The sequence below is a fragment of the Pan paniscus genome, chromosome X (genome assembly GCF_029289425.2).
Source record: "Pan paniscus chromosome X, NHGRI_mPanPan1-v2.0_pri, whole genome shotgun sequence".
In the NCBI taxonomy this organism is placed as follows: Eukaryota; Metazoa; Chordata; class Mammalia; order Primates; family Hominidae; genus Pan; species Pan paniscus.
In genome coordinates, this window is record NC_073272.2 from 129188623 (window position 1) to 129201332 (window position 12710).

At 50.2% G+C, this 12710-nt stretch overlaps 1 protein-coding gene across 4 annotated transcripts in view; it reads left to right on the forward strand.

Moving 5' to 3' along the window:
• XPNPEP2 (X-prolyl aminopeptidase 2) overlaps positions 1 to 4045 on the forward strand; it is a 30597-nt gene extending 26552 nt beyond the window's left edge. Inside the window, exons 20-21 of one of the 4 annotated variants that reach the window (XM_063601742.1) lie at positions 2127 to 2216; positions 2520 to 4045. In XM_063601742.1, coding sequence (XP_063457812.1) covers positions 2127 to 2216; positions 2520 to 2534 — 105 coding nt within the window. In that variant the 3' untranslated portion in view covers positions 2535 to 4045. The other 3 variants (XM_063601740.1, XM_063601741.1, XM_063601739.1) reach the window with 3 other exon arrangements.
• The last annotated feature ends 8665 nt before the right edge of the window (positions 4046 to 12710 follow it).

Consider the following 12710-nt stretch of genomic DNA (forward strand, 5'->3'; position numbering starts at 1 on the left):
AGGTTGCACCGATTGTACTTTCTCCAACAGTGTGTGAGAGTGCCCATTTCCTCACATACTCACTAGCACTGAGAATCATCGAAGTCACTAATTTTTCCAATCTGATAGGTGAAACATGGTATTCTATTGTTGTTTTGACTTGTATTTCTTTTTTTCTCTCTTTTTTTTTTTTTTTTTTTTTTGATGGAGTCTCCCTCTTTCTCCCAGGCTGGAGTGCAGTGGCGAGATCTTGGCTCACCGCAACCTCCGCCTCCCAGGTTCAAGTGATTCTCTTGCCTTAGCCTCTTGAGTAGCTGGAATTACAGGCGCACACCACCACGACTGGCTAATTTTTGTATTTTTAGTAGAAACAGGGTTTCACCGTGTTGGCCAGGCTGGTCTTGAACTCCTGACCTCAGGTGACGCACCTGCCTTGGCCTCCCAAAGTTCTGGATTACAGGCATGAGCCACCACACCCAGCCTTGAATTTCTTTAAGGATGAACTTGAGCATCTTTCCACATGTATGTGAACCATTTGGTGTTAATTTTAGTGAATTGCTTTTTCATGTCCTTTGCCTTATTTTTTCCTGTTTTGCCTATTTTTGTCTTATGGATTTGTAAAAGCTCATGGTAAATATGAAAATTCACCCTCTCTCTGTGATATGTGCTATATTTGTCACACAACTCTTGGCTTTGTTTATGGCATTGTTTCCATAAACATTGTTTCCATTTTCTATTTAGTTTAGTCAGAGTTATTAATCTTTTCCTTCATAGCTTCTGGTCTTGCACAGAAAGACTCTTTTCCACCCTGAGATTATAAATGAATTGATATAGGTTTTCCTCTACATCTTTTGTGGTTTCAGCCTCCCGAGTAGCTGGGACTACAGGCACCCACCACCATGCCCAACTAATTTTTGTGTTTTTAGTAGAGAGTAGAGACGGGGTTTCACCATGTTGGTAATGCTGGTCTTGAACTCCTGACCTCAAATGATCCACCCACCTCAGCCTCCCAAAGTGCTGGGATTACAGGCGTAAGCCATCCATTGCACCTGGCCTCTTTTTTTTTTTTTAGAGACAGGGTCTCACTCTGTTGCTGAGGCTGGAGTGCAGTGGCACGATCACAGCCCGCTGCAGCTTCAACCTCCTGGGCTCAGGTGATGCTCCCACCCTTCCACCTCAGCCTCCCAAATAACTAGGACTATAGATGGACACCACCATGCTCAGCTAATTTTTGTGTTTTTTTGTAGAGACTGGTGTATTAGTCTGTTCTCACATTGCTATAAAGATACTACCCAAGACTGGGTAATTTTTAAAGGAAAGAGGTTTAATTGGCTCACAGTTCCCACATGCCTGGGGAGGCCTTGGGAAACTTATAATCATGGCAGAAGGCGAAGGGGAAGCAAGGATCTCGACATGGTGGCAGGAAAGAGAGAGCTAACAAGAGCAGGGAAAACTGTCTTATAAAACCATCAGATCAGCCAGGCGTAGTGGGTCATGCCTGTAATCCCAGCACTTTGGGAAGCTGAGGTGGGTGGTTCACCTGAGCTTAGGAGTTCGAGACCAGCCTAGCCAACATGGTGAAACCTCATCTCTACAAAAAATACAAAAAGTATCTGGGTGTGGTGGTGCCCATCAATAATCCCAGCTACTTGGAAGGCTGAGGTAGAAGGATCACCTGAGCCCAGGAGGTAGAGGCTGCAGAGGGCCGTCATCGCGTCACTGCTCTCCAGCTTGGGTAACAGAGGGAGATCCTATCTCAAAAAAAATAAAATAAAATAATTGAAATTTAGATTTCTGGGCCCTGCCCTAAGGATTCTGCCTCCAGTAGGTTTGGGAGGTGGGCCCTGGAATCTGCATATTTATCATGCTCCCTAAGTGCTGTTGATGTGCGTACTTTGAAAAACACAAACCTAAGTCTAAATTTCCAGAATCAGGAGGGAAGCACCAAAGGTGGAGCACTAAGTGGCAGACAAGGGGGCTGGCCAAGAGAAGGGACTCTAGAAGGCTCAGGCCTAGCCAGGGTGTCCAGGGTTGATGAGGCCCAGCTCCTTGTGTCCTCCGGGTGGAGTGCTCCTTCCTTCCCTTCAGCCCAGTTCCTCCTCCTCCCTCACTGTCCTGCTTACCCGGCTTCTCTTCTGGGCTCCCAGTACCCAGGGAGCTACCTGACCTTTGAAGTGGTATCATTTGTGCCCTATGACCGGAACCTCATCGATGTCAGCCTGCTGTCTCCCGAGCATGTGAGTGCCCCTCAGCATTGCCTTCTCCCTGACCCTGGGCCTTTCCTGCCTCTGCTACCTGCCACCACATCCTCTGTCCCTGCCCCTCCTCCAGGAGGGTCCGCACTGGTGGCACCTGCAGACACACACTGGGGCATTCCTCCCCAGCTCATCAGAGACCCCAGAGCTTCTAGAACTTTCCAGTCAGACCAGCCTGCCCAACCCCAGGTAGTGAATAACTGGAGGAATCTGAGATTGGGCCTCTGAGCTCGGCCACTACAAGGCCTGGAAATATAAGTGATCCCTTCTATTCTTTTGCCTCAGTCTCCTCTTTTGTAAGCTGAGGATAAGAATGCCTGCCCAGCTTACTCCCATTCCCGGGCCTGAAATCTACCCACCCCACCGCCCATGAATATCACCATGACATGAAACAGCCAGCCAGGGGAACTGCCTCTGAAAAGCCCCAGAGAATTCCTGAAGCCTGATGATGGTGGGGGACCTGTGGCCATCTGGACTATGGTGACTGCTGGAGTACCACAACAGGGGACTGGGCGTCACCAAGACTTCACCTCTTGGCAGCTTGGCTTGGAGAGGCTGTCACCCCTTCTATCCTTCACAGCTCCAGTACCTGAATCGCTACTACCAGACCATCCGGGAGAAGGTGGGTCCAGAGCTGCAGAGGCGCCAGCTACTAGAGGAGTTTGAGTGGCTTCAACAGCACACAGAGCCCCTGGCCGCCAGGGCCCCAGACACCGCCTCCTGGGCCTCTGTGTTAGTGGTCTCCACCCTTGCCATCCTTGGCTGGAGTGTCTAGAGGCTCCAGACTCTCCTGTTAACCCTCCATCTAGATGGGGGGCTCCCTTGCTCAGCTCCCCTCACCCTGCACTGAACATACCCCAAGAGCCCCTGCTGGCCCATTGCCTGGAAACCTTTGCATTCATCCTCCTTCTCCAAGACCAGGCCCCAGGAACACAGGGCTTCTTGGCCCCAGACGGCACCTCCCTGCACCCCAGGGTTGTATACCACACCCTGGGCCCCTAATCCCAGGCTCCGAGATAGGAAAGCCAGCTAGTCTCTTCTCTTCTGTGATCTCAGTAGGCCTAACCTATAACCTAGCACAGACTGCTACAGCTGCTCCCCTCCCGCCAAACAAAACCCCAAGAGAGCAATGCCCCTACCACCCAAGGGTGCCATGGTCCCAGGAGAGCCCAAACCTATCACCACCTGTTGGGCATAGCCAGAGCTGTTCCCACCCAGCCAGGGCATGAAACATCAACCCCCCACATGTGAACCCATCATTCCTAAACCCTGGGTAGGCTCCATGCCAAGTAACAGCAGAGGGAGTTAAGCCATAGGAATTTGGCTGTGGAGTAAGAGGGAATGCGGTGAGGCACTCTAGAATATGACCCTACCAGAGGTTGGAGAACAAACTTGGGCAGCCGGAACCCGTCACTATTCTAGACTTCCCTGGCATTCGAGGAGCCCTTTGAACTTTCCAAAGTGCAGCCACAGCTACAATGCTGTTAAATCCTCCCGCATTCTTGGATGCCCCTTCACCTTGTGTGGACAGTGTCTGGTTTCTCCATTTTACAGACAGGAAAACTGAGCTTCAGACAGGGGGTGGGCTTTGCCTAAGGACACACGAATTTGGTTGGGAGTTGATGGGGCCAGATGAGCCAGCATTCCAGCTCTTTCACCCTTCAGCAACATGCAGAGTCCCTGAGCCCACCTCCCAGCCCTCTCCTCATTCTCTGAGCCCACTGTGGTGAGAAGAATTTGCTCCGGCCAAATTGGCCGTTAGCCACCTGGGTCCACATCCTGCTAAGACGTTTAAAACAGCCTAACAAAGACACTTGCCTCTGGGTTTTGCATTGTGTCTGCTGTGTTGCCGGAGACTGCTGTCACCTGTGGCTTTTGTGGTGGGGGAGGAAGAAGAGAGGGTGAGGTAGGGGTGGGGACATGAGGCTCCTAGAAGCTCAGTGGGGGAGCACGTGGGCTTGAGAGTGTGTGTGTGAGCATGCATATGAATATGTGTGCGCATGTGCACAGATGCACGTGCACACCACGCCCAACCAGCCAACCTCCAGCCTGTCTAAAAAGGTATTGTAACCTTGTGGAAGGGACAGAAAGGAGCCCTACACTGGGGAACTTGTCAAATGTAATCCAGAAAAGTTGGGGCTGGCACCTTTGCCAAGCAGCGCACAGTTAGTGGAAGGAAAGAACCAAGGTGCAGGGTGCCAGGCAAAGGCACCAGGCAGAGAAGTCTCCTGGCCTGAAACCATCAGGCCTAGTCTGCTGAGTGTGAGGGTGACCTGTGATGGTTACCATCACCAATGCTTGCATCCAGAGGCTCCAGCCCTGACCAAGCCTTACTGAGTATCCAAAGATGGGCCTCTGTTTGCTAAATAATTTGCTCCCTCACCTGCTCACCCCACAAAGACAGGTACTACTAATAAAATTAAAGTCATCATCACCCTCATCATCATCACCATCATCATCATCATGGCTGCCATTTACTGAGTGTTTATGTGCCACCGTGCAAGAAGCTTTACATGCATTTTCTCATTTAATCCTCACAACCTCTGAGAAGGCCCTTTTCTTATTCCCATTTTACAAGTGCAGGAACTCAGTGAGGCCCATAGAGATTTATCAAGTGGCACAAAGTCACTTTTTTCATTGGGTTAATGAAAAAAAGCCAGATTTAAACCAGTCAGAGGACTCTAGAATCCACTCTCAAGAAAGGGCAAGTCCTGGCCGGGTGTGGTGGCTCACCCCTGTAATCACAGCACTTTGGGAGGCCGAGGTGGGAGGATCACATGAGGCCAGGATTTCGAGAGCAGCCTGGGCAACATGGTGAAACCCCATCTCTACTAAAAATACAAAAATTAGCTGGGTGTGGTGGCGCACACCTATAGTCCCAGCTACTCGGGAGGCTGATGCAGGAGAATCGTTTGAACCCAGGAGGCGGAGGTTGCAGTGAGCTGAGATCGTGCCTCTGCACTCCAGCCTGGGCAACAGAGCGAGACTCCATCTCAAAAAATAATAATAATAATAAAATAAAGAAAAATAAAGGGCAAGTGGTATGGCTTTCATCATTTTACTGACAAGAAAACTGAGGCTCAAGCAGGAGAAGCAGATCCACACCATAATGCCTCCCCAGACCCTGCCAGACCTTTGCCTTTGCACCCTGACACTTGCTCCTGGGGTTCTAGCAGGTCATGGGTGGCAAGACCAGGCACCTGACCAACACCCTCACACAGGCCTTTCGGACCGAGGCAGCTCGTGCTTTTTTCCTCAGTGTGAGACCCAGGACTCCACCTCATCTCTGAATCCCCTTAACTGCCCCTTCCAGCCTACCATTCTGGGAGGAAGAACCCAGCCCTGGAACGTGGCTGGAACGAGGGCTCACAGTCACCCCAGCTCTTCCCTCCCCTGGGACCCAGATGGCCAGACTTGACCATTCCTGCTTTAAGGGATTAACTCTGGGTCAGGCAGGGAAACAGTCAGGGCACATACACCAGGGCTGATACACAGGGACTCTTGTGACATCGTTAGGAATGAAAGATTGTTAGGAACTGTCCCCTTGGGCTCTAGTACTTTGTTTTAATGTTGGAGGATGGGGCTTAGCAAACCTCTCCTCGCCTGCTGATTGCCTGGGGAGCCGGCCATGTGGAAAAGCCCCTTTTCCTAGGAGTTAAGATTCTGGGGTTTGAGTCCCATTTGTGCCAGCTGTGTGGCCTTGGGCAAGTCACTTCTCTCTGGTCTTCAGTTATCCTTTCTGGAATCTCCCATGCTGCCTTCTTGGTGAGGTTACAGCGAGAGGCTCATGAGACCCGGATGTGGCAGCACTCTAAACCAGGAAGCCACACAGACAAGAAATGATATTGCTGTTATTTGCCCAGCACAAGTTCAATTCAGCTTCACCTTTGCAGGTAGGTAAGAAAAAGGTCTGGAACCCAAGTTTTATATATAAATAGCCAAAATTAGAAAGGCTCTAGAGCAAACATCTAATTTACGTCTTTCCAACTATGCTCCCGGGAGCCTGAGATGCCTCAGAAACACCACAGGGGCTGTCGAGGAAAACAGAGCTGCTGCACGAAGTAGCCCTGACGGGCTTCCCGTAAAATTGTACTTGAAGTAGTTGCAGGGCCAGCTTCACGGGTGTAGGACCTGCGCAGTCCCTCAAGACTTTGTGCTTACAAGGGCCCCATGCTTGGTTTAATGCTCGCCTGTCACTGTCTCAAAATTCTTGATAATTTTTAAGCAAGAGGCACCGGGCATTTTCATTTTGCACAAGGCCCGCAAAATTCAAGAGCCAATCCTGAATAGGAGCTCCATGACCAAACACACACACACACACACACACACACACACACACACACACACACACACACAAAACCTGGTGCAGTCCTTTCAGTGTACAGATGGGAAAACTTCAACAGCAACCCAGGAAGAGGAAGGGACTTGTCCAAGGTCACACAGTCCAGTGGGGCCAGAGCAAGGACTAAATCCGCAGCATACTGACTCAGCTCCACAATGGCTCCGCTCTCGCTTTCAGTGTGTGCTTCTGTCACTCCCTTACTGCCTCTAATGACCCACTGAGGCCCAAGGAGATCTGTTGGAGGTCACACAGCTGTGACAACAATGGTGATGGCGGTGTTGAGCCACGTTCCTTCAAGCTTCAAATCTGAATAGAAAAGGGCATAGGTAAGATGATAGGTAGATAGGTACATACACAAATCATCTAAATAGCTCCTTTTGTTTTTTTTGTTTTTTTTTTAGAGAGAGGGTCTTGCTCTGTCACCCAGGCTGGAGAGCAATGGCACCATCATAGCTCACTGTAACCTTGAAATCCTGGGCTCAAGTGCTTCTCCCGCCTCAGCCTCCTGATTAGCTAGGACTACAGGCATGCACCGCCATGCCCGATTAATTTTTTTTTTATTTTTATTTTATAGAGATGATGTCTATGTTGCCTAGGCTGGTCTCAAATTTCTGGCCTCAAGCAATCCTCCTGCCTTGGCCTCCCAAAGTGCTGGGATTACAGGTGTGAGACAATAGTTCATTTTTTAAAATGATAACTAACTCAGCCTTTGCTGGTTTGCCAGTCAGCTGGTTCCAGCTGTGTGTGAGTTGGGACCTCAGAAGGGGCTGGGCTGGCTACTCTTCAGCCAGCTAAACCACGTCAGCAGTGAATTTTACCAACTCACTGGGTGCTTCCTCAAATCAGTGGTTGGGCACTCTTGGCACCAAAAAATATATATATATAGAAATGCGAAAGATTCAGTAGCAACCGTTTCCTCCCTGTCCGTCCCTGCTCCTCATGGCTCGTCACAGCCAGGAGGGGGAGGTGCTCCCCAAACCCCAACCCAGCTAGCCTTTGCCCAGAGGCCAGCCCATCTCTTCACTTCCTTGTTTCTTTGTGAAACAGGAACTGAGCAAGCAGCTTAAGTCGGGTAGGATGGGTGGTTGAGAAAGCCCCAGTGGTCCGTGGCAAGTCCACGAAGCTGAAAAGCTGGTTTCTCTCCCAGCGGGTCCCAGGCAGCTTCAGGCCCTCTTGTTTGTCACATCTCTTGTGTTCTAGAACAACTTGGGGTGAGGGATGCACTCTTGACAAGGTGGAGACATAGGATATGGGCCACAGGGTCACGTAGCAGAGATTCAGATGCGGACCTCAAGAGACATAGAAGCAGGTGCCAGGCCGGGCATGGTGGCTCACGCCTATAATCCCAGCTCTTTAGGAGGCCAAGGTGGGTGGATCACCTGAGGTCAGGGGTTCGAGACCAGCCTGGTTTGGCAACATGGTCGGCAACATGGTGAAACCCTGTCTCTACTAAAAATACAAAAAATTAGCTGGGTGTGGTGGCAGGCGCCTTTAATCCCAGCTACTCGGGAGGCTGAGACAGGAGAATCTGGGAGGCGAAGGTTGCAGTGAGCCGAGATCTTGCCACTGCACTCCAGCCTGGGCCACAGAGTGAGACTCTGTCTCAAAAAAAGAAGAAGAAGAAGAGGAAGATTCCAAGGGGACACTAAGGGAGAAAGCGGCAGCTCCTGACGGTCACCAAGGCCTTCCTGGATTTAGCAAGGGGAGAAACTCCAGGTGGAGTCTGAAGTGAACTGATGTGGAGTCACTCACCAGGTACCCAGCACTTTCCACTAGCTGGGGCACTGGGCTGAGAGCACTCCCTCTATGCATGTCACTTGAGTAGTAACCCTAGTCACACACACCCACAAGAAAGGCCCACATTATCACTGTTACCATCTTCACTAAGGCTCATTGCAGGTGAGGTCACTTGCCCAAGGTTATGCAGCCAGTAGGTGACCATACAACAATCTGAATCCAATCAGGACAACCTGACTCCATTTCTGAGAGGTGTTCTGTTCCTCCTCTTCCCTGGAGCCCTGGACAATTGTCCCCATGGGGGAGGGGCCCACTGATCAGAGAGGTTTGTCCTTGTAACCTTGGGACAGAGATTTATGCAGAGTAGCCCAGCCCCTACTTGTCCCCCATAGAAAGTGCACCCCCCCACCAGTGAGTCATGAGTGTGTTTTAATCTGAGCACCAAAGTCCAGCCTCCTCTTCTGATGGTAATTGACAGAGCTACCAGCAGGTGTTTTTTGTTTTGTTTTGTTTTAAAACCAAGACCTTATCACGAGTTCAGAGTTCCAAAGATCACTGTCTTTCCCTCCCCTCCCATCAGCCCCTGCCACCAGCTGCCCACTCTGTGTGTGTTGTATGTGGGCATGAGGAATGGGCGCAAGAGTCACCTGCCCTTGTCTCCTTGCTTTCCTCTGCCCGCCTTCTCCCTCCTGCAATTTTGCTCTTTCTGCCCTCCCTGCCTAAAATGACCACCATTAAATTTGCTAATGGGCCGGGCTACTAAAGTGGGCTTCACCTTGGAAATGTCCAGGTATTTTCAAGAAACTATGTGGCCTCTGCTTGGATATTTCTTTTTCTTTTCTTTTTTTCTTTTTTTTTTTTTTTTGGTTGTTTTGTTTTGTTTTGTTTTGTTTGAGACGGAGTTTCACTCTTGTTGCCCAGGCTGGAGTGCAGTGGCGTGATCTTGGCTCACAGCAACCTCCACCTCTCAGATTCAAGCGATTCTCCTGCCTCAGCCTCCCAAGTAGCTGGGATTACAGGCATGTGCCACCATGCCCGCCTAATTTTTGTATTTTTAGTAGAGACGGGTTTCACCATGTTAGTCAGGCGGGTCTCAAACTCCTGACCTCTGGTGATCCACTCACCTGGGCTTCCCAAAGTGCTGAGATTACAGGTGTCAGCCACCGTGCCCGGCCTACTTGGATATTTCAAGAGATGGGGAGATCATTACTTACCAGAGCTGAACTAGTGCCATCTGAATAGCCAAAATTTGTTCCTTGGAATATACTAAAACCTTCCATTTATCTGTTCCCCATCATTCATACCACTTGCTTCCCCACCCCAATCACCTAGGCTAAATGTGACAGGAGTTTAGTACTTCACAAGTTGACGACTTCCCTATACTTCACCCCCGCTTAATCGACCCTAGCTATTGCAGCTTTGCACATGTGATGCGACTTCCAGATGTCCTCCCCATCCTGTTCACTCCCCTCTGGGCCTGCTTCAAGGTGGCTCTGTGGCACCTAGTGTGGCACCCAAACCAGCATCAGGTGCCAAGAGAAGGCTGCAAGCCGAGGGCTCCATAATTCTCTCACCTCCCCGTTCAGGAACTCCGCATCGGAGGCACTTCAGCTGAGTGGTTAGTAGTGTGGGCCCTGGCCAAGACCAGACCTGCATTTAACGCTGGGCTCCACTGCTTACTAGCTGTGTGGGCAATTCACTTAACTCCTCTGGGCCTCAGCTTCCTCCCTGGAAAATGGGGATAACAATAGTGCCTGACTTACCAGGTTGTTGTAAAGCCCACTGCCTGCCATGAAGTATAATAATTTTCAGCTAGATGTGGGGATGGGGGGGAATGGAAATAAGAATCTTTGGGGGCCGGGTGCAGTGGCTTACACCTGTAATTGCAGCACTTTGGGAGGTAGAGGCAGGAGGATCACTTGAGGCCAGGAGTTCAAGATCAGCCTGGACAACATAGGCAAAAAAAAAAAAAAAAAAAAATTAGCCAAGAATGGTGGCATGTGCCTGTAGTCCCAACTACCCGGGAGGCTGAGGTGGGAGGATCATGAGCCCCAGGAGTTTGAAGCTGCAGCGAGCTGTGACCACGCCACTGCATTCCAGCCTGGGCAACAGAGGGAGACCCTGTCTCAAATTAATTAATTAATTAATTAAAACTTAAAGAATCTTTTGGGAGGTTTTTCCAGATAGAAGTATCTCTCACTATCCAAACTCTTACTATCTCAAATTAGAAATATATCCATTCAGAGAGTGAGAGATGCTTTTGTACATGGTCTGGATCTCACCTGCCCCAAATATCCCACTCATGATCATCTACTAAATAAGAATTTCTTGGCTGAGTGCAGTGGCTCACACCTGTAATCCCAGCACTTTGGGAGGCCAAGGTGGGCAGATCACGAGGTCAGGAGATCAAGACCATCCTGGCTAACATGGTGAAACCCCGTCTCTACTAAAAATACAAAAAATAAGCCAGGCATGGTGGCATGCGCCTGTAGTCCCAGCTACCCAGGAGGCTGAGGCAGGAGAATAGCTTGAACCCAGGAGGTGAAGGTTGCAGTGAGCCGAGATCGCGTCACTGCACTCCAGCCTAGGCAACAGAGTAAGACTCTCAAAAAAAAATTAAATTAAATTAAATTAAAAAAAATACTTGGAGTGTGCTGGTGTGGGAGCTGCTTTATCTGAATGTGGCCTACGATGATCTTTGTGTCTTTGGTAGTCCTACATCCACCCTCTGAGGGTTCAGGTTGATTTCACTATCAGTGGAACCCCAAAACACACACACACACATACACACCCTGCAATCCTGCAGTATTGGCGCTAAATCAAGGTTCTTCTGCCCCAAATCTATACTTCTGGATACATCTTTATATTAAACTACTCGCCTCCAGGGGTTGTGGTGGGATTAAACATCGTCAAGTGCTTAATGTAGTGCTTGGTAAAGAACAAGTGCTGGGTAAATGTAAGCTTGCCACTCCACCTAGGATGTCAGCTCCCAGGTACAAGGGGCCCTGATGGCTATTTATTTTGTACCTCCTCCCGAGGCCTAGCACAAGGCTGTGCCCACAGCAAGTTCCTAGGTTCTGCCTGCCGGCCCATTATCAAGTTTAAGGTGACCTTGTTCCCTGAACTACTGACTCGTATCACTTCCTTAGCTGAGAGCTCTGCGTACCTCAAACAACATAACCTGTAAAATGCAAATATGTTACCCAGAAGGGAAAATCTATTAAACACATGTTTAAGGGTCATTAGCCAGCAAGGACCTGGCCTATTGGGATTCAGCCAGGCCAATCTGTTGGAAGAGAAAAGCTGGGGGAAGGCAAGTCCCGATGGGGGATCCTGGACACCCCGCCTCCACTGGCCCCGGTCCCCAGGTGGCGGGGAGGAGGTGTTGCTGAACAGAGGAGACAGATCTGAAAAGGAGAACGAAGGAAGCCGTTGAAAACACTTGCTCCCTTCTGTCCTGGGAGCTGGTCACCTCTCCATATTTCTCTCCAAGGCACCCTCACCTCCCCCTCGCTGCCTTTTCCCAAGCCTCGCCAGCCCTGTGCCCTGGTTTGCTGGCCGCCTTTGAAGGTTCTGCGGTTAGTGTGTGATCTTCGGTCGCTGCCGGCGCTGAGCAAACAGGAAGCGGGCACATCCTGCGAGGCGGCCAGGGACGCAGCCGCTGCGCAGGCCCGGAAGATTCTGCGACCTGCTTCCTCCCTCACGGCTCTGGCTCCAGGTGCCCCAGGCCACTACAGCGGCGTCCCCAATCCCAGAACCCTCTGGGGCTGCCCTCCTGCCCCTGGTCACGCAGAGCCCCAAAGGCCCGATGGGTCCCCTACACGGCTGCCAGGCTACTGTATATGCCGAAAAGCCTTAACCAGTTACCGCGCTTGCTAGTGACCCTGGGCCGCCTGGGAGGGACTTTCAGGGTGGAAAACACAGGCCAGTGGGAAGGAGATCTGGGGTGTGGAATCTTTTCATGAGTCTGCCTGGCCGACTGAGTAGGCCAAAGAATGTATGGTTTCAGCTTAGGGAAGAAAGATCTTATCTTCCCTGAGCTCACCCTGAAGGTTGGATGGTCAGAGGGCATAAAGCAGAATCGGAGAGGAAGTCACGAGAACATCTTGGGAACAGGGGTGGACAAGCCTAGTATTTCACAAGTACCACAGAATTGAAAGCCTTAAAAATGCGCATACCTTTGACCCCAGCAATTCCTCTTCTGGATATTTCCCCTACAGAAAAAAAACTATGGATGTGAATATTTGCCATAAGTATGTTCAATGAATAATTTAAAAATTTAAGCCAACCCAAGTTCATCAGCAAGGGCTTGGTGAAATAAGCATGGCACATCCACACAATGGGATGTTCCACAGCCATTATAAATTACGTAGTTGAAGACTATTTCATAGCATGAG